Source organism: Pseudorasbora parva, chromosome 9, assembly GCF_024679245.1.
Source record: "Pseudorasbora parva isolate DD20220531a chromosome 9, ASM2467924v1, whole genome shotgun sequence".
Lineage (NCBI taxonomy): Eukaryota > Metazoa > Chordata > Actinopteri > Cypriniformes > Gobionidae > Pseudorasbora > Pseudorasbora parva.
Genome location: NC_090180.1, coordinates 36,384,873 through 36,406,644, shown reverse-complemented (window position 1 = coordinate 36,406,644; position 21,772 = coordinate 36,384,873). Strand labels below are relative to the sequence as shown.

General features: G+C 38.2%; 1 protein-coding gene across 2 annotated transcripts in view; it reads left to right on the top strand.

The window, feature by feature from the left end:
• The first annotated feature begins 1,441 nt into the window (after window positions 1–1,441).
• slc25a36a (solute carrier family 25 member 36a) overlaps window positions 1,442–21,772 on the top strand; it is a 29,714-nt gene continuing 9,383 nt past the window's right edge. Inside the window, exons 1-4 of one of the 2 annotated variants that reach the window (XM_067452454.1) lie at window positions 1,442–1,883; window positions 5,591–5,755; window positions 8,376–8,453; window positions 14,653–14,753. In XM_067452454.1, coding sequence (XP_067308555.1) covers window positions 1,843–1,883; window positions 5,591–5,755; window positions 8,376–8,453; window positions 14,653–14,753 — 385 coding nt within the window. In that variant the 5' untranslated portion in view covers window positions 1,442–1,842. Of the gene's footprint in view, window positions 1,884–5,590; window positions 5,756–7,509; window positions 7,883–8,375; window positions 8,454–14,652; window positions 14,754–21,772 lie in introns of those variants that run through there. The other variant, XM_067452455.1, reaches the window with a different exon arrangement.

The window sequence follows — 21,772 nt, the reverse complement described above, 5'->3', positions numbered from 1 at the left end:
ATTCCAAGGTGCTGCACATCAAACTTTAATGTTATTGCAGCTTTCTTGTGACCTGACTCGGCATGAGAATGACATGAAGCTGATAACATATTTATTTTACTAAAAGGACAGTTTTGCCAGTTGGCGTGAAATACTTGTTCCATTTACTGGTGCTTTTCCTTCATGTTTTCTCTATCATCAGCTCTCTCTACTGTAATTTTTAGCTGAAAATATTAGTTCAGTTACAAATTTGAACCTCACTGAAGTCACAGTTGCTTAATCTGGGATGAGATCATTGATTGATGACCTTATCAGGGTATTCTAATTTGAGGTCATTGTTCTTGCAGTTGCATTTGTCATCTTGGGAATTATCTATAAAAGAAAAAAAAGCGGTCATAAGTCATCCATTTAAACTATTTTAACTCTATAAAAGGATTGGAGACCCTGTCTGAACCACTTTTTCATTGTATTTCATTAAGTTGGCATGCCAAGAGAAATTAGATTTCCCATGCACATGATCTGAGCTTGTACAATTGTAGCTCTAATCTTGAAACCAAGAGGCGTGTGCATTTTATTCAGCTATTTAGTACATTTTTCTTGGGATGCTGTAACTCTTGTCAGCTGACGGACACAGGTCTTCATTCATTTACATATTACAATGTTCCCATTCCTTTTGGCACGCATACATTCTATAAATTTCATGCATTTGTGATGTAGCCTACTAGATACGTTTTTTTGTGTTGTTTGTTTTTAATTGTTATCATCATTTTATTGCACTCACAATGAGGCATTTCTAGTCAAATACAGAACTGAGCATAGCTAAGGGAAAACAGCCTAGAAATTATGCAATTTAACACGCAGTTTGAAGATTTTAATCCGATTAACCCAATTTTAATCACATTTTGATACTTCCCTGGTATTTCTAGTTTCTCAGACCTGATATCAAAAGGCCTACACAATTATTTATTTATTTATTTTTTAAGGTAGCTTCGTGTCTAACAGATAAAAAAGTGTGTGTGTGTGTGTGTGTGGGGGGGGGGGGGGGGATGTGTTCCATTTGAATGGGAGGACGTAGTATTTGTGAGGGGAACCGAGTGCGTGCAAACCCACTGTGCATAAACTGACATTGATGTCCATCATCAATACACCACGAAAAAATATTTCTGAATAGCCCACTATGAATGTCCTCATTCATTCTCGGATGTAAATATGACGCTGTGCTATTAATCGATTCTCAGTTAACGTTTCAGGTCAGCATAGTTAAAATCACCCTTTATACAAACGAGCAAATATATGTCTTAACCTCTAAAAACGGGATATATCAATATTTACGATTTATCAATTCCAAGATCATGTGAAAGGAGCATGATGGGGCGGGGGCAAGGTACGTCACCCCGCAAACCGACCAATCGCGGCCTCTGTTTTGCGGTTTCTGATTGGCTCGTAAATAGCGGCTCTGGTGTCCATCTCAGTCAGCTCTTCAGCCACTGAATCACTGGCAGTAGCACTACCGATTCTACACGGATATAGCTCCACAAATACCGCGTCCCCTGCAGCCGCAACCTCGACATCTGGTATATGTCTGTGTTGTTGAAAAGAACAGAACGCGATCAATTAAAAGCGAACCCGCCAGAGGCAAAAAGAGACATCTGCGCACGTCGGCAGCCGTTAGCGGGCTGAGCTAGCCGCATCGCGCGACGCATCTCGCCCGCTAAACGTCGGGCTTTTTAATTGTGTGCATTGCAACCCTCATCCACATCCATTAGACTGAGACTGTACAGCAGAATCGCAGCGGGTTCGGCGGAGCTGTCCGGCTCTTGCTCGCACTGCAGGCCTGGGTGTGGGTGCGGAGAATGCTAAAGGATGAGTCAGAGGGACACACTGGTTCATCTCTTTGCTGGAGGGTGAGTAGCGTGCCAGATACAGACCGATCTATCACTGCTGTCAACCTGTCTCTTTGACATTTATCCGTTATAGCTGGGCTTGCTTGTTCTTAAGATACAGCACGAGACACATTCATCACAGGTCGACCATTATACAATGTCAGATTAGACGTTCATTCAACATTGCTGTAAACAATCTAGCTGTCTGTCAGCGTGTCTTCGATGCTTTATTTGTAAATGCAAGGTCATGCAACAGATGCATAATCTCTTCTGGTGTTGTCACAGAATCATCTGGAACTCTCCAGACATGACCGTTTTATGTTTTGCAGGAAGTGATTTGGCTTTGATGCTTTCGCTCATGCTTTTTGCCTTGCAGAATGAGATTAGAGACAGGAAAAACTCGAGGCTGCATGAATGTGAACGTGAAGCATATCACCGTTTCCTGTAGCAAATCAAAGGCTTTGTCGTAGGCCTGTGGTTTCAACTGTCAGCTCGATGCTGGATGTTTGACAGGGATCTCTCTTGTATTGTAGCCCAACTTGCAGCTATTTTTGACCCCATTCTCATTCCTGCATGTCCCTGTCTGCTCTTTTGCACTCTGCCAGGCCCGTAGAAACATCATTTTCTTTGATTCAAAGGTTGCTGCCTCGCCAATTTTAATAATCAGGATTGTAACAGAGATATGAGGGGAGTATATTGCTCTTTAACAAGATTATATCTGAAGGTCATTTGATGACTTCGACCCTGGAGGGTGATAAGAGGTCTAACAAGAAGCTAACGGCGTAACAAGTGCTATCTGGGATCATTTTTCTACGATGAGTTTAAAGGATTTTTTTGCATATCATGTTAATGGAAATATTTTTAGATTAGGTCATTAATATATTGCCTGTGGCGTGTCAGTATAACTGTGATGAGTTGTATCTATAATGGATAGATCACCTGCCACTGGAACTGTGTGATAAACAAATCTACGGTTCTGTGATGTATTTATTTAGCAGTGCAAATGAAAATCACTTGTCAGTGCATAGCAATGACACTTTTTATAAACCATTGACAGATAAAAAAAAAACACTAAAAAAACTAAACCCAATAAAATTAACTTTAATGGTTATATGGGAAGCATATTTAAGGTGCTGTGATTTGGTCGTTTATCATCAAACACTAATTATTTAATTGAACTCTTTTCCTCCATAAAGTTATTTTAGCACTAACTTTATAGTGTTAGATTATGATAGATTTAACCCTTGCACCGGGGGAACATTTTCATAGTTTCCTATAACTACTGGTCTGCTTTTTGCATGTTCGCACCACAAGAACTGGGAATGATTTTAGTTCTGGCGAACAAAATTAGTTCCTACTTAAGAGAAGAGTCTAACCAAGCACAATAGGAACTTCAAGTAATACAAGTTAAAGTTGATTGGACGAACCCATGCGAAATGCTGCCACCCGGGGTTTTTAAAAAGTAGTGTAAACACGGTTTATAGCCTATTCACTTCACAAATATGGAAAACGGCGATAAATGGACCAACGCTACAGTCCAGCCACTTCTCTACTAAGAAGGAGATCCAACGCGACTTTGAAGGGACCAAGCGAAACATGATTATGTATTTTTGCTTTGCTAGCGACACTGGGCATCAACCACACAATAAACGCTATACTAATTTTTCATACACAGTTTACTTTTTTTTGTTGAACAATTCTACACCATTTGACAGTTAAACAGATCGCAAACTAATGAAGACAGAGAATGGGAGCGCTGTGTCAAAAATAAAAGTCCCGCACAACAACCAGAGCGGAAGGACCTAAGTGATGGTTTGCGTCACTTCAAAGTTCAAAATGGTGGCGCGAATGCAAACAGAAATGGTCTTATGGGAACAATTAGTTATCTGGGGACTGCCCTAGTGCTTATAACCCAGATTTATTCCTGTAAGTTAATTCTTATACCTACCCGGTACAAAATCTCCACTTTTCATATATATTAGATTTCAGACTTTCATCACTTTTATTTGTATCCTACCAACAATTTATAGTTTTTTCACAATGTAGCTTAGGTTCTTGTGCTGCTCATTTGCTGTTGGATGTTTATGAAAATAATTATCAAACTGTTAAAAATTCACGAAAAATCAGGTCATTCTTAAAGTCACCATGAAATCAAAATAGACAATTCATATTTTATGGAATATTGCAGTGTTTACTTGTGTGAACATCATTTATTTCTTTAATCCATCACAATAACTCAACTTCTGTTTCAATGCCGTCTTTAAATTTACACAAATGCATTATGATTGACCAGTTACAATACAAAAGTAAACGTACACGTTGTGTCTATGAATAACATCAGAAGGGGTTCTTGTGTGGGACCCATTAAGCCAGTTTGATCAGATGACAGTATCTTTTGGATCTTTTGAGTGGGCTTGAGTTTCATTTTGGTTCAGGTCCTGTTTATGTGGGTCTGGTTACTTTAGCAAGACTTGTTAGTTTACACCTGTGGGTTTCAGCCCTTTGAACACTGCTGTGTAAACCTCAAGTACAAATTGTTTTTTTTTGTTTTTTTGTTTTGCTTAAACTAATCATTGACCAGGGGAATTCACTTTGGTGGCCACGTTTGCATTTGCCTATTTGGTCTTGTGTTTCGGAAGAAATTAAAAGCAGTTCCTTTCCTCTTTTCCTGTTCTACTTCCCCTTTTTCAGAAACACATCTCTTTATGTAATAGTGTAGAATTCCATATGTAACTGTGAATAATAACAAAAAAAAAATCTAGTGGGATTTTTCTAATAGGCCTCTGCAGAGCTTTTTCGTAGGAGTGGCAAATGGGTTTTGCTCGTGAAGTCGGCATGATCGTTCTGTTCATTGGCCAACCAGAGAGAGAGAGTGAGTGAGAGAGTCCGTGTGTAAACCTTAGCAGCAACAAACCAGAGGGCTGCATATCTGGGACAAAGTTCACAGCTGCTCCCTGTATGTGTGTCTTTTGGAAGGCAGCACAAAAAATAGACCTTCAGTTGTTTAGAACACAAGAATTCGGTTTTGAGGTCAGCAGGTTTAGCATGTCATCAACACTAAGTGCTTCCTTTGTCAACTTTATGCACACAATGCAAGCTGGGAATGTGTTTGAGGATTGTTCTATTAGTTTGATTGAGCTGCGTCTTGTCAGACCTTGATATTTAGTTGCATAATTGTAGGCATATTGTTTGCAATCAATTTGATGCTTTTTAAAATCAAATAGTGAAAAGCCATCTACTGAGAAGTGTCAGTGGTTTATACATTATTGCATGGAAGTTGTTTTAGGTCTTGTTTGTGGGTCTTTTCCAGGACTATTCTCCTGATTTGTTGCATGTGGGGTCAACCTTTCTTTCTGCTCCCCCTGGTGTGTATATGCACACAAGCAAATACATGTTAAACTTGACCCACATACAGATGTGAATGCAGAATGCAGCCTCGACTAACAAGTCTAATCATTGTGCTAGTCTGTGGAAGGAAAAATGCTCTGATGCTTAAAATGCAACAGTTTTAAGCCAGCAGCTTATTTTTTTTATTCATGCTAGAGGATTTTTTTTTTGCCTTATTAGATCCAGTTGTGTTTTTTTTGACAGGAGCAAACTGTATTTTAATTCTTGCATAAACATTTCAAAATGTTTTTGAACACATACACAGTGGCAATTAACTAATTTTCAGTGAAAATTATGTTGCTTAAATAAAAGTGGATAATAAATAATTTCTCTCTCTCTAGCTGTGGTGGCACTGTAGGTGCAATATTGACATGTCCATTGGAGGTGGTGAAGACGAGGCTGCAATCTTCTTCGGTGACTTTTTACATCTCTGAGGTTCAGCTCAGCACTGTGAATGGGGCCAGTGTGGCCCGTGTGGCCCCGCCGGGGCCTCTACACTGTCTCAAGTAAGTACTTCAAAAACCCAACTTCGCAAAACCTTGTTTATCATCTTCCAGGGCATTTAAACCAGTGAGATGGTCTCAAACAAAAGCTGGCAAATGTGGATATCACTTCCGTGATTATATGTGGATGTCACTTCTGAAACTTTGCAGTACAAATGTACACATGACTGTTGGCCATGGCCATCCGGGGTGCGACCCCTTTAAGGGCGTGGAGCTTCGCACCGCACCTTTAAAATTCAAACACGTTCAATGAGTGTACACACACCGGCGGCAGCATTCAGCGCTTGTCCCCGGCCGCTCAGGAAGTTGTTTAAAATCCTGCCGCACCACTGAGCGATTTTTCAAGGTCTTATGTTAAATTTATATTTTATTTCCCTCAAATTGTCAATGTACATACTGCTTTAACCCTGTGCTACAAGATACACTAATCGTGCAGCTCTTCTGTCAGTCAATTCAAAATTGAGCTCGCGTGTATATAATGTGTGCGTCAGGTGGTGGTGTGAGTGAGATCCTGAGGCACGGGGCTGAGCTTCGCGTCCTTCACCCCCTTTAGGCACAATCGGCTTAAGAACGTGCATGTAAATGCACTCAAAGTGTTCTTTTCCTCTCTAGGCAGGTATTTTTCTTAGGTTTATTTATCAAAATGTTCTTTTATATATTTGTGTGATGTTCTGTATTTCGATCGTGGCTTTAACATGTTATGAGAAAACGGTTTATGAATGTTTATCCACCACATGACCTTTTAGGCTATTTAAACCTAAAGAAAGCCATTGTCAGTTGGCAGGCAGTTTTGGTCGCTTTATTAAAAGTTGTTGCTGTGTGCAGTGTGTAAAGGAAAATAAAAATAGTTTTACCCTTCTGCTGACGTGTCGTGCCCCTCCCAACCCATTCACACACACATAGATGATTCGACTATCGGTCGACCATAGAGAGATTCGTCAATTCTGATTCAAATGTCTAAATCCTTAGTCGAGGACAGTCCTACAAAGCACACAAAGAGTGCTCCTCATTCAGTCAACATTCAGTGACACTCAGTTCATCACAATCTTATAAAGTTCCATTATAGGTTATATAAAATGCACACAAAGAGTGCTCCTTTTATAATCACCAAAAAACAGTCAGTCACCCTCAGTTCATCACAATCTTATAAAGTTCCGTTATAATCAATGCAGTCTAAACTGACTGCACAGTAAATCTCTTATATGCATCATGTCTGTACTTCGTTTGTTAAAATAAGAGGATTTCAGAGCATGAGCAAAAATTATGCTGTTTTAAGCATTGCAGGTATTCCTAAACACCTCTGATTGGCTGTTGCATTCAAGGGATCAACAGACATGTGTGATTTTCTACATTACTCAACGCTGCTACACATTGTAAATAGAAACCTTTGCTCTCCAGAGCACAAATACACACTGGAGCGTTTGCCAAATCTGTTTAGCCAATATGGTATTATACATTTTTTAACTAAGGGTGCCTTTGCTTTTGATTGAGGGTGCTTAACCCCCACAGAACCAGTGTTCTCACATCACTAGCTTTAAATATGCAACTTAAATGGCTAACGAATCCATAGACCTGCCTCGCTGGATATAAACTAATACAACTAGGTCCTATTATTATTTTTGCCAATGAATCTGCAAAAGTAACATATTGGTCATATAGAATATCAGAATGAAGAAAGAAAGATGAGAATGTTCCTCAATGCCAGCATCATAGATTAATACCTTCAGAACATGTGTTCTATTAAAATGGTTGCTGGCCTACCATGATGGACAGTTGAATTGCTTTCATAACTGTTAATGACTATTAGGTTGCAAAACATTTTTACAAAAAACTTTGTAAAGTCAGTCACATTGACATATGCCTATTAAATGAATAGATAAAGTTATATACCAAACTCATACATTTTATGAACTGAGAGTACATTGTTTCTATAATTTGGCTCGTCTTGGAAGTTGGTAGTGCTGCACAAGCCACAATTGGTATTATGTTGCTAGTCTGGCAAAATGTTGCAATGCTAGGGTTTCTGGGTGTAGCCTTTCTGTCTTTTCCAGGATTGGAATCACTTTTCTTGGCCCCTGGCAAGCAGTGGTATACAGGCCTATTGTACTACTCCAGAATCAGAGGGAAAAAGTAGGTCAGAAGAAAATGAGTTACAGATGCAGTTTAAACAAAAAAAAAAAGAAATACTTTTGAAAGAAGAATTCTAGAAGAGTCTGAACATGACATGTGCAATTCCAAAAGCAAAACATTGACTTTTCACCTAGTTTATATAATGTTGGGTAGCACGAACCCGCCTCCGGATTTATTGAACCTTTTTTTTTAGTTGATCTGAATTACACAATCAGAGCCCTATTTGACTGCTGTCTGTATAGTTAAAACCGCCACATATGCAATTACACACAACAGAATGCACTGATAAGGGTACAGCTTGGCATTGGTTCTCCCAATTACCTACTTTGTCTCAAACCCTTAAGTGGGCCTGGATTACTTACTGAAGGTGGTGCAGCAAGTGTTAAATATCATGGCAACAACATGTTACATTGTTACACTTTTCATTTTTAATGATTACCATCAGGTTGCGACACAGTTATGTTTATGTTTTAACTCTCTCTATCTTTCTTAGGTTAATACTGGAGAAAGAAGGTCCTCGCTCACTCTTTAGGGGCCTGGGGCCCAACTTGGTGGGAGTGGCTCCATCCAGGTATGACCCTTATACAAAAACACAAATGTTATAGAGTGCAACAATGGCAGCCACACTTTATTAGCTGCACTCGTTCTGGAAGTATTTTTCCCATTCATTCTTCCCAACAATATTGTCTCTGTTAAACAAAAAACGTCTGGCAACAAGGTGAATCACAACATTACTGATGCAGCGTGTAGCTTTTTGTCTCTTAAACACCCATTTCGGAAAACATATCCCATGGCTGTATTCCATGACCAAGATTCATCTGGCTCAAACTGTGAAAGAATGGTTAAGGAGTCATTTGCTCCTGAACCATTGGTTCAGTAGACTGTGCAGAGTGGTTCCATTCTCCCTTTGTCAATACAAGATCTCGGACAAAAATGAAGAGAACTCTTTATGGAAACAAATGTTGTGATGCTGCATAATGTTACTGAAACAATGCCATGATGAATGCGCTCAGTAATCAAAGCTAAAGGCGGTTCAGTAAAGTATTAGAGTGTTTGATGATATAGGGTAAACGTACATATTAAGCTCATCAAAATCTACATTGAGATATTTTAGTGCACAGGGTATTGGTTTGAATACAAGAAGTTGTGTTATAATAAAAGATTAATCTCACACGCAATAATATTTTTTTATTTTAAATGGCAGGCATTTAAATTAAGATGTACATCATTAAATGCAAAAAGTCTGGCTGTGCTTAATGGGTACATGTTTGTACCCTTTAAGCACACCCCTGTTCCCATTAAGCTTTTTAATTATTGTTTATTTTTAACAACATTTTTAAAGAATCATTTTATAAAGATTAACTTGACGTGACATCCATCAGTTAATATTTAAAGTCTGTTAATGAAGTATTTACATAGATGTTGAATGTTGATGAGCTTAAAGGGAGCCCACTGAGCTTTATTGGAACAGCAATTCTTTTTTAAATATATAAATATTACATTTATAAATTTAAAAGGACAATTTTGCTGAATAAATAATGTAGGTCATGTGTTAAGTTCATACATATTTGAATATGAACAGCTATTATAGAAAATATATATTAAATAATACTTTTCTTATTTATGTTACACTAAAGCTATGATATTCATAGTAGTGGTCCCTTTAAAGTTCACCTTACAATAATATGATTTTTTTTTTTTTTAATTATAGAAGTGTAAAACCACAGAGCATCAATACTGTAAATTTACAATATAATGTATTTAAAAGTACAAGCCAGTAATACCTGTAAAGTAATGTATTAGTGTAGCACAGTCTTATACAGTAAGCTAGTAAGCTAACAATGTTCTGTAGCACCTGCGCTATGTTGCTAAAACTATCTTTTTGATCGAACTAATTATTTCCCACGTCCAGGTTCCAGGTTATAATATGCAAAAGTTTAATATAGATCTCATAATTTTGCAGTAAGAAGTTAAACTTCTCAAAAATAAAGGCTTAAACATCTAAAAAATTCCCATTTAAGGGTCTACTCTTTGTGTGGATGTTTTCAGACAGCTTTCAAAATGGCCGCCAGACAGTGTGAACACATGAATACCCATATCTCACTGTGCAATGGTCTGATTGTCTTGAAGTTATAGAAGGTATATAGTAACAAACACATCATTTAGTTAAGACATCAACTGGGATGATATATATATATATATATATATATTTTTTTTTTGTATTTTTGTTTTCCTTTTAAAATCTGAGCTCAAGGATAGTAGTGTGCTTAAAATGGTACGTTTACCCTATATACAGAATCACAGTAAATGTAGCTTTTGACCTGAAATTCCACACAAACATTTAACGTTTTAATTAATGTGTGGCTTGTGGGCCGATAGCTTAAACAAAAGCATGTAACAGCCTGGTATCTCACAACAAGTCTGTCTTTTAACATTTCTATGTAGAAAATGAATGAGGTTTTTATTTCCAATACTCAGCTGTCTGTGTGTGTGAATTTTGCATCTGCCTATTAATCTTGGAATGCTTAAAATTATCTTCATTGTGATAGAAACCTTATATTAAAGTGTGATACTTTACATTAATGTAAATCTGAGTATCCAAGTAAGTCCATCAGAAAATATAAGCTGTAACTCGCATTTTCTGTCGCAAACGTATGTGTTTGACTCATCCAATTTTTCATTTCAGACTTGGAATAATACGTGTTTGTGTTTGTGTCCCTCACTGTTTCCTGTTGAGATTTGCTTTTTTTCCTCATTGCAGTCAAGATGGAAGAGAAAAAAATATATATTGTTTTTTTTCCCGCAAACTGTTACATAAGGGCCTGATGATCATGCTCATTGCTCAGATCTCAGTGTATCATCATCAGGGGAGCATGTCACTGTCTTATTACAGACTATACTGGCTATCGGTCACACTGCTCACTTAGTTACTCACGCCAAAATCTATAGCGCTTGCTAGATCTGTTCCAAAACCCAGTGAGCTGTCTTTGGACGCAACGTTTTACTGTTTTGGAAAATAGCTACTATGTTCAGTAGTGTCTGTGGAAGTGTTTTACATTATCTGCTCTGCATTCGTGTATTGACTCATTAACTAAATATTAGGTAAATATTCCCTTTCTCCTTTATGAATCAGTTTGTTCATTGACGGCAGTGTGTCATCATTATGCTACAGACTAGCTGCTCTCATGCACTTATTCACTTGAGCTTTATGTGCATGTCTGTGCAGTTTAATCACATTTATATTGGTATGTGGGAAGTGGTGTTGCAACTAAACCACTTAACATATCTGTATTTCAGTGTTAGCACCATTTTCATGCTGCATGAGGTGTGTGTGTGTGTGTGTGTTTCTCCCCATCTGTGCATGTGTTTCTCAGCATTCCTGTCCTGTGTGTCCTCTGCCATCACAGCTGGAATGGCTGCCTTGTGACCATTTGCGTTACATAAATATTAAATGCACGTGTGGGTAGATATAACTTGGTTGGCTTGATGTTCATGTACTGACATTACCTATACGCTTTAGATTTTAAACCATTATAATTTCAAGCTTTTTTAACAAAAATCAAATTTGATGTTATGTAAAATCCTCCCGTGAAGGTCACGTTATTTTAGTCAGATGGCCAAATTAAGCCGAGCACAAAAATACAGCATTATTACTCACACAGGATTGGCAGATGTTTAGACTGGGATCTGATTGGCTGCCAGTCAAATTTAGGAATCTCTGTGATCTCTGTGAAGGCCACTGATTGGCTGTCTTTTTGAAGAGGCGGGAAGAAGCATGCATTATAAGCGTCTCATCAGGAAACAAATGGCTGCTTGGCTTGTTGGCAGGTCACTCAGTGTGGCCCTAAAAAGCACTGTGTGTGAGAGTGAATTATGTAACCTAGATTAAAGCAAATCCGAGGAAGGCTTAAGTCCTACATCGGAAATTTTCATTTTCATAATCCATTTTTTTTTTTTTCTTCCAGCATTTGCCCTGTCTAAGAAAATAAATCTGGTAGCTAATACAGGACATTTGATCTGATGAGCATGACATACCTCTGCCACATCACCCTTTTAGCTTTGTCATATGCAAAGTAGAGCAGTATAGAGCGTATATGCATATCAGCAATCTCTTGTTTTGTTTGAAGCTGTGTTCTAAGGGGGGTGGGGATGTACGGTTAGCCATAAGAAAACATCGATACACGTGAATATCGCGATATTATGTTTGGCGATACTGTATCGATTCTCAAAAACACTGTATCAATATTTATATATTTACATCCAAGATTCGTGGCTTTGTGTTCGGTTTAAACCACAGACTGTATAACACCCAACCACTAGATGGCAGTGTTATCTCAGAACGTATAACTGACTCGGAGCCGGAGAAGCGCAAGGTAAAAGTGTGTGCATCGCTAGTATTTGCATTAGCATCCCAGCTCTCAAGACGATAGCATTATTCCGCTCCTGCAGTATACAGTGGCTGAAGTGTGGGCTCATTTTGGCTTCAGCTAAAAAGAAGCCACTAAGGAAATTGACAAGAATCATTTTGTTTGCGAAATAGGCCTAGTTAAAATCTAATACTCGGGAAACACATCGAAACTGAGAGCTCGCTTAACATCCTGACGTCACCCGCGCTGCTGAGAAGCACTTCGATAGAACGTACTGCACGTTTTCCTCTCAGTAACAAAATAAACACACACCTAAGCTGACAGCGGTGGCAGCAGAATGAAAGATCATAGCGATGTGGATATTGATGCACCAGCTCTGCAGTTCAGTACTTGAAATAGCACTTTATACAATAGACTGCTTTATAGAAAATAGCTTAACTGTATTAAATATAAAACAGAGTCATTCAGTCATGAAATGGACTGCACTTTCTGTTGTTAAATAGCCACTGCTATACTGTGAACCTTTAAAACATATACACATAAAAAATCCTGCAGTCACTTTACATTTCCCTTTACTTAGATTGCACAAAATATTTATTAGTGATATAAACTATACTGTATTAATTAAATAAAATACTTTGTCTCGTGTTTAGGCATATGGTTGTATTCTTTATTCTTTTAAATTATAAAAAATAAATAAATAAATATCGCAATATATTGCCTTTCTTACAATATCGCAATATATTACAATATATTGTATCGTAACCCATGTATCATGATACGTATTGTATCGCCAGATTCTTGGCAATACACAGCCCTAGTTAGCCAGTCATTCTCAGAAAATTCCCGTACAGGATGGAGACATTGTCGCCTTGGGTATACTTAATTTTCCGTGTTCCATTCCATCTCACAAAGTCGTGTACGCACTGCTTTTAGGGTGCATTCAAACTTGTCATGTTTGGTTCTATTAAATTAAACCCTGGTGCTATTTTGGTGCACCTCGGTTAGTGCGGTTCATTTGAATGTGAACGCTAGTGAACTAGTATATAAGCTAACTAATAAAGGCATAAGTGGTCATTATAACAGGCCAAATCCCAAATGGCACACTTCTTTGCACTTTTGGTCTGGTGGACTTGCATTGGCTGCCGTGTGCGCACATCAGTTAAGTCCACAACACCGTAGGGTGTCCCATTCTAGGGCTGTCATGGTGACGGAATTTCCCTTGTAGTAATTACCTGTATGAGTGGCTCAATAGTGTGATATGCGGTATTATCGCTATATACAGTGAGGAAAATAAGTATTTGAAAATACTTAACATATCAGTCTCGACGAGTCGAGCCACAAACGCTGTGCTAAGTGAGCTGGTCGATAAGAGTTACGTTTGTGAAATATAAATACATGGACATTTTTTATTTTTATTTATTTATTTTCTCTCTTACGTTCAGTGCTTTCTTCCGGAAGCAACGGACCAAATGAGATTCCAAGTTCATCACTTAGCACAGCGTTCATGGCTCATCTAGTCGAGACTTTTCCAAGATGGCGCTTGTGCGTGAACGCGTAATGTACTGTCTTTATAAAGTGTCTTCTTATTAAACTGTTTGTGCACTTACAAAGTTCTCAATGCTTCGGTTTGCATGTAAGGACCCTCATTATGCTACTGTGTTAGTGTGAGGCTATTTTGAGCCTTCTTAGTGGTATTAACTATCAATTTAATTGTACTTACTCTGTGCCCCATAGACAAGCGTTATAAGCTAATCTGTTTTTAGAGATAAAATTCTTTACATTCGATTTTCATGAAAACGCATCACAGAGAACGATCTACTCGGTAACCATGTGTTAATTAGCCCTGGGTTAATTTTTCACCGTAGTTGAAACGGCATTTATCATCACTTGTATCATGGAATTGTAATAAGGCGCTAAAGAGAGGTACCTATTAAAAGCAATTTGAACCAATTGGATCACTTGGGAGATCTGATTTCGGGTGGGACCCAATTTGTCACTACACCACCATTGCATGTAAGAACCAGAGCAAAAGCGATGGAGAAGGAAATGCTACATTGTTTTACTGTTTTGCATCACTCTTTCCCCAACCTTCTTTGACTACTACACAGTACATCACAACTGTGCGTATTGCCACCTAGTGGACCCTACTGTCTCAAAATTCACCCCGCGAACGCGCACCGTCTGCGCAGATGTCCGCGGACCCTCCCGAGGATGAAAATTACGCCACATGGACAGTGTGCAGACAACACTTCCCAAAAATATTCATGTGAAAAACATAAATAAAAATATTTATCTTTTAAATAAATAAAGATTTGTGTCCGTCCACTTCTAATAAACTCTGAAATATTGAAATCCTCAATAGCAATTTATGTTGTTGTGTCATTTCTGTTTTGTCCACAGAGCAATATATTTTGCTGCCTACTCCACATCTAAAGAGAAGCTGAACAATGTGCTTGACCCTGACTCCACACAGGTGCACATGCTGTCCGCTGGTTTAGCAGGTAAGAGTCCCAGCAACATCTTTCACGTAGATGCATTTTTTGACTTAAGTTTGCATTGGCTCTTTTTTGGTTGTATTTCTCACACACTGAACTAAAATAATACTCACCTCTTAGTGTGCACAAACAAGAGAATGCATCATTGGGGTGTTTGTAACCGATGTTTGTCAGTCGCTTTTGTTTTTAGCCATTACAGCCATATTACGATAAAATGTTTTATCCTAGTCACCATCTAGTACAACTAGGGGAATTTAGCCATGGTATTTGCCTCGTGTTTTGGATTACCTTTTTCAAGGTATGACAGCATCTAGACCGAAAGCACAATTAAAGACTTTCAGGATCAGAATACTCAGAATACAGACATATTTAAAAGCTAGTCATTTTGAAAATATTTGTTTTCTCTCTACTCTCCTTGTCTCAGTTTGGTAAATTAACATATTCATTTACAGAATGTAAATTCAGCGACACTGAAAGAATCTAGAAAAATATAAATAGTATTTCTAAAACGCATAGGCTAACTTTCAAGCATGTTATATCTACTTGAAAGCTTGTTAGCAATACTTCAAAAAAAGATCCTCAAAGTTTGGATTGTGCTTTCCTTTCCCAGTTTCTTTTTTTCCTTTTTTTGTTTTCTTCTACCTTTTGAGGGCTGGAGGACATAAGTCATTACATGCCAGTGTGCTACTAAAAAGTCTGGCTTCACACGCTGTCTGTGCTGTGTGTAGTAGTGGCCGCTAGCAGGGCGCTACGCTAACATGTAGAGTGCCATGCGCGGTGGGCAGCGGTCCTCGCGACTGACACGGGCGGGATCGGGACGCCTCAGGTAGTCACGTCTCTACTCACCGGTATGATCATGATTCTCCTAATGATAATGATGATTAATTATAATGATGGTTATTTAATTTAATGTAGCCACTGTAGCTGGCTTGCAGTTCTTTTTTTTTTTCTTTTTTTTTAACTTCCTTGTGATTATACAGTTTTGACACATGGCCCCCTTGCCAGCCTGTAACTCCCTATAAAGGTAAATTGAGTGAAAAACTACTTGCACTTCTTTCTTTTTTTGTCATTTAATTTCAATACTGAATGCTAACCTTGTCATTGGATTGCAGTATGTAGGCTATGCCTTATTTTGCACGACAACATAAACATTCCAGGCATGTTCTGTCTGTTCGTCGTTGATAAGAGGGGCCACGCGGCCCGATAAGCCCTACAGATAGCCCGTGCATTACAAAAGTGGTTAAATATAGGTCCCTGAAGGCCTGCGATGGAAAATTGGCATCCGATAAGGGACAGGCCAATGAAATATTCATTACATGTGCCGCTCTCTCTTCTCAAAAGCATAGGTGACTTTTTTTCCTTTCTTAATGGCTCTTTCTATTGGCATCAGTTTACAGTTGCCGTTAGCTCAGTTTTTGCAACCTGATGCATGTCACGTATGGCCCACACATTGTCATCATTGTGGTTGGGTTATGAATAAGTTCTATAGAGCTAGATAAAGTCATGGCTCTGATTAAACATCCTTAAAAGTCACAGCAATGCCTAAGATCAACAGCTTCAGACCAGTAAAAAATGAAATGGTGCCAGCCACAATCCAAACTCTGAAAATGAGTTTTTCTAGTTTGATGATGAACTTTAAAATTTTGCAAAATGTTATTCAGTATGTTTTTGTTTTAATGAAATGGTTGCTGCTATTCAGTAAGGATGCATTACATTGATCAAACAGTAAAAACATTTTACTTGTTACATTTTTAATATTTCAAATAAATGCTGTTCTTTTGAACTTTATATTTATCAAAGAAAAACTGAAAAAAACGAAGAAAAAAAAAATTGTAGAATGGTTCCAAACAAATATGATGATAATAAAATCATGAGCTCCAAATAAGCATTTTAGAATGATTTCTGAAGGATCATGTGACTGAACACAGAAGTAATGGCTGCTCAAAGTTCAGCTTTGCCATCATAAAAAGATATTTAAAAACAAATGTGTGACATTGAGGATTTTACCTCTTCCTTCATTTTTCAATACTTCAAATAGTTATCCCAATAGTATGAATAAAATTCAATGGTCAAAGCCAACATATTTTTATTGTTGAAAAAAAGAAATGCCTCTATATGAAACAACATATTCAGCCTTTAATTTTTGTGCAAGAAGTATTTTCCAAACAGCAGAACCTCAGTTTAATCTCAATAGAATATCGATTCAAAATTGCGTTCGGCAAGGATTTTGCCAGCGGGAATGACAAGGTTAGCATTGGACTTTTACATGCACTGCTTCTGACCATCCTTAAAGTTATTGTTTATATAAACTTTGATCCTAGTTTGATTCTGTAGCTGTTTTTTATGACCCAGAATTGATAAAGCTCATATATGATCAAGATAAATAGTGTTACTGCAGCAGGATCAACTCTGTTCTGTACCATTACTTTTAAAATGGAAAAGCACTGGTATAATGATGTCCTTTAAAACTCAAAAATTCTCTCTCTCTCTCTCTCTCTCTCTCTCTCTCTCTCTCTCTCTCTCTCTCTCTCTCTCTCTCTCTCTCTCTCTCTCTCTCTCTCTAAACATATTTCTCTGTTTCTATCCATAAAAAAGAAAGGAAAATGAAAGCACTCTCTTAATTGTTTAAATGGGTGGTGGGCGGGATGGAATGGTCATTGTTTGATGTAATTGATGGGCGGGGCTGGGATGGGGAGGGGGGCAGGGTTTATTGACGTGTTCCACTCCCTCATGGGTTTGACTTGACTCTGAGGGGCATGTGGACTGCTGCTTGTGACTGTGGTACAGAAAAGCCTGTGTCTATTTTAGGCCTTTACTGTAGCTTTCACCCTGCGTGAGGGTCTGTGAGCCAGCCTGCTCTGCCCCCCATATCTGCAGGCTTCGTCCTGCAGCTGTGAGGAGAGGAGCTTTGCCCCTCCCCTGTGAGTACTCGTCAGAGACACACTCTCTCTCTCTTACTCTCTTGTACCGATCTGTCATCCCCCTCCCCTTCACCAGTCAGTTGCCTTAGGCCTCTTACCCTCTCTAGAGCTTCTACTCTAGCTCAATAGATTTCTTTTGGTTTGTTTAGCCTAAGAAAGCACTGATGTTTTACACTGTACTGTTAGAAATGCACATGAATACCTTCATCTCCAGTTGCCATTGTCTCTCTTTTGTTCGGGGATATTTTGTGCACCCACAACACCAAGCACAGGCTTTGTGCTTCATTTTGCAGTTGAAAAGATTAACTAATTGTTCCCACCAACATCAGGCAGAATATTTTGCTGTTGCTTTTAATGCTGTTAATACAAGGCTAGCACACATTAACGTAACCTTAATTTGCATACACATATCTTAACGGCAAACAGGAATAAACTTGGACATTGACTATGTTTACATGCACCCTCATAATGTGATTATAATGGGATTTTGGCAATATTGCGATTTAACGAATGCAATTAAACTCATAATCGTGGTAATCTTATTTGGTTTAAACTATGTGACATACATCAATTTTAATCGCAATAAACAGGCATTTAAACTCCTTAATATCATAGTCACCGCTCTGACGAAAGTGTGCATGTCGTGTGTTGTTCACACAACTTCATGAATGGACTCCACTCCAGTTTTTCCGGCACTCTGAATCGAGGAACTCTCAACACAACTCGCTGCACTGTCTCCACTCATTATCTTCATCCAGAGACGGCAATGTAGGCAACCCCAGATAAAGCGGCATTACTATTTTCATCGCGGTGTCAAATAATACCCAATACGTCCATTGAAATGTGTTTTACATTTGACGCAATTGCATTAAAGCAGTGGCAAGTAACACACTTATTGTTCCATGAAATCATCTTGTGTGCTATCCAGGGCTCGACATTAACTTTTTAACTCACCAGCCACTGTCTCGTGGTTTTCCAAAGTTACTTGCCATTCTCTATTTTCACTGGGCACAATTTTAACATCGATACCATGAGGAAAAATACCTGTAGATATATCAGGCTGCTGTCACTTTAAGACCTGACACACGGATCCATTATACTGTTACGCATACGTTTTCTTTCTCAACTGTTTACGTTCTCTTAAAATATATCTGACTGTGTTTACGTGAATACTTACCAAGACCGGCATATTGACATTATTTTGTGTGTATTTTAGGGCTGAACGATTTTGGAAAATAATCGAATTGCAAATTTTTTAACCAATATTGCGATTGCGACTTAGTATGTGATTATTTAAGCTCTTTATCTTCTGTATTATTTAACAAAGATGAGCAATAAATTATTTTATAGTAATGGTGGGAATCGGCGCCTCACTATTCGATTCCAAAACCATTCTTGAATACTATTAATCGTATTAATAAAACTTAATATTTTACTTCAATTATTATAAGTATGTTTTAAAAATAATTAAACAAATTAAATTAAAACAATTTACTTATATAAACTAATATAGCTATAAAAGCTAGTAAATAATGAGGAACAAAAAACATATTACAAGCAATAAATAAAGAGTGATTTTCTCATCTTAACTGTTGTTTGATTATTAATAATGACATCATAGACAGCGGGAGATCTGCATTGACACTAATGCACAGATCTATTTTAAAATATAAGATGTGGTTTATCCTGTCGGTTTAATCCCTTCATTACTGACTGTGTTTACAATAATTTTGCATCATAAAAGCATTTCGATACGTGCACAGCCGCATGCATGAGCACTCTTCACAAAAAGCACGCGAGCATTTCCTATATTTGAAGACTGTAGAGCATTTGTAAGAAAAATACCGGTGGGCCACAACACGCTGTAAGCGTAGCATCAAGCAAAGTTTCTCTCAGCGCGTATCCTGTGCATTGAAGTCCGCGAATGTCATTGTGATTCGGGTGTGTGTGCGTGTGTGAGAAAAGGGGGAGAGAGGCAATGGAAGCAAGCAGAATACGGGTGTTTCTAAAACACGCAGCACCATTGCGCGCCTGCAGTCGAAATCTAAGCTCAGAATCATTGGAGAGAGAATCTTTCCTCCACCCCTTTTGTATAGTATAACCAACACAATATTAGATCGATTAAACACAAACTGTTCTTACCTGTAGGCGTAACGTGCCAAGTTGATGCTGCTTCTGCAGACTCCTCACGTGTCACGTGACCAGACTGTAATCGCAACCTTTGCGGTTACAAATCGCGTTTTATCATATCGCGATATTATCGCAAGCGCAATTAATCGTTCAGCCCTAGTGTATTTGACTATTTAAGCATAATAAGTAGTGAAACTTAATTTTGCACTGAGAGGCGACTTCATGTCTATGCACTTTGGGTGTGAGCACAAAATCTGCAGAATGAGTAAAATTATACCCAATACACAATCCCATGCCGAAATCCAAGCCCTCTAACACCAACAATATTAATCCAGAGAAAACTAAATGACTGAGTGAGGAGAGGCGGGTTTGTGTGTCACATAATTTTAGTTTAGCAATAACTAAAGTAATTTATGCCATGGTCTTTCTGAATATTTGATTCTGTTTGGCTGGAAGGTGTGCAATAAAATCGTTTAATACACAGGTAGTTCCAAGTCAACTGAACCATCGTTCTGTAATGCGTTGTTTTCATTATGAAGCGCGCACGCACGCACACACACACGCATACGTCACTCGCATACAGAGAGCAGAGATTGCTGCAGATTCAGGAGCACGGAAACTTTATATCAACGCCGTCCCGCGACTTTCAGCAATAAATAGCTAAGCTACTGGATCCCTGCATTATATTTCTCAGCAATGATGGGGTTACAATGCTATTTTTAAGTAATAAACGCACATCTTCATTGCTAAGAGAAACGCTGAACAGACACAGTCATGCATGTATGAATCTCTCTCTCTCTCTCTAATTTAAATAAATGCTATAATCCATACATTCAAATAAACGTTTTACTTTATACACTACTTTATCTCTGTGTCTGATTCAGTGGAGGCAAAATATGCTAGATCGAACTAGCCGTAACTGACGAAAATAACCATCAATGTTACCCGTCCGGTCAAATATTGCGCTGCAAACATCAATAACAGCTTTAAGTTGTCAATGTTTTGTCAGTTGTCAAGAAAGCTGACCTCTTGTAACCAAGTAGCTCCCTTTTTAGGCACTGAATCGTCATAGGAGGCAGACATGCTGATCTTCGTGCTCTTCTCTCTCAGAGAGGTTGTGTTGTTGAGCGCGCTAGGGAAAGTAAATGTGCCATACGTCATTGTGTCGCTATATCACTGATATTGCGATGACACTTTTTTTTATCATGTAAAAATGTATACCGGTATTATCGTGGGTGGTATGATATGGCACACCCCTAATTGGAAATGTTTAAGATATTGTATTGGATTTGTATATATGAAACAATTCTAAAACATTACACTTAGTTTATTATTTCAGATGCTCATATTACAATTATTATATTTATATATTATATATAATATTCAACTCGTCAAAGTGGCGTGTAGGAGTGACTGTTACAGTAAATCCACCTCCATTTGGTGGGTGTTAATGTCAAGCGCAGTGCTGGTGCATTGGGGTATGTGAAGAATGGCGGTAAAATAACCACACATCTTGGGGAATAATTATTTACGCATTATTGGTGCACATGTAAACGTAGTCACTGTTATGCTAATCTCATTTACTAATATTTTGTAAGTCTTGCCGGCATAGTACTCGCATGGCATGCCTTTCAACTACATCGCAGCGGTGGTCTAATTCACTGCCCATGCTGTGAAAAACAGTCATTTATCTAACGTAAATAATTTGTTGTCGTTTGGATGCAGTCATGTATCTTAATAGTGGTTCTTTTTATCTTAAAACTCTTTTCTCAAGATGTTTATCTTATTTAGCTTCCACTCGGTCCATAAAATACAGTTCAATTCAGTGAGGACAGGGCTAAATATTAAAGTAGTAAAGCAACATTGTTTTTAGAGTCCGGTTATAGATGGAAAAACTAATTAATGCTTTAGCTAAAAGGCCTTATTTACTGCTGTGGCCACTTTAAGATGTGCTTATGGCTCTTTTACCCAAAA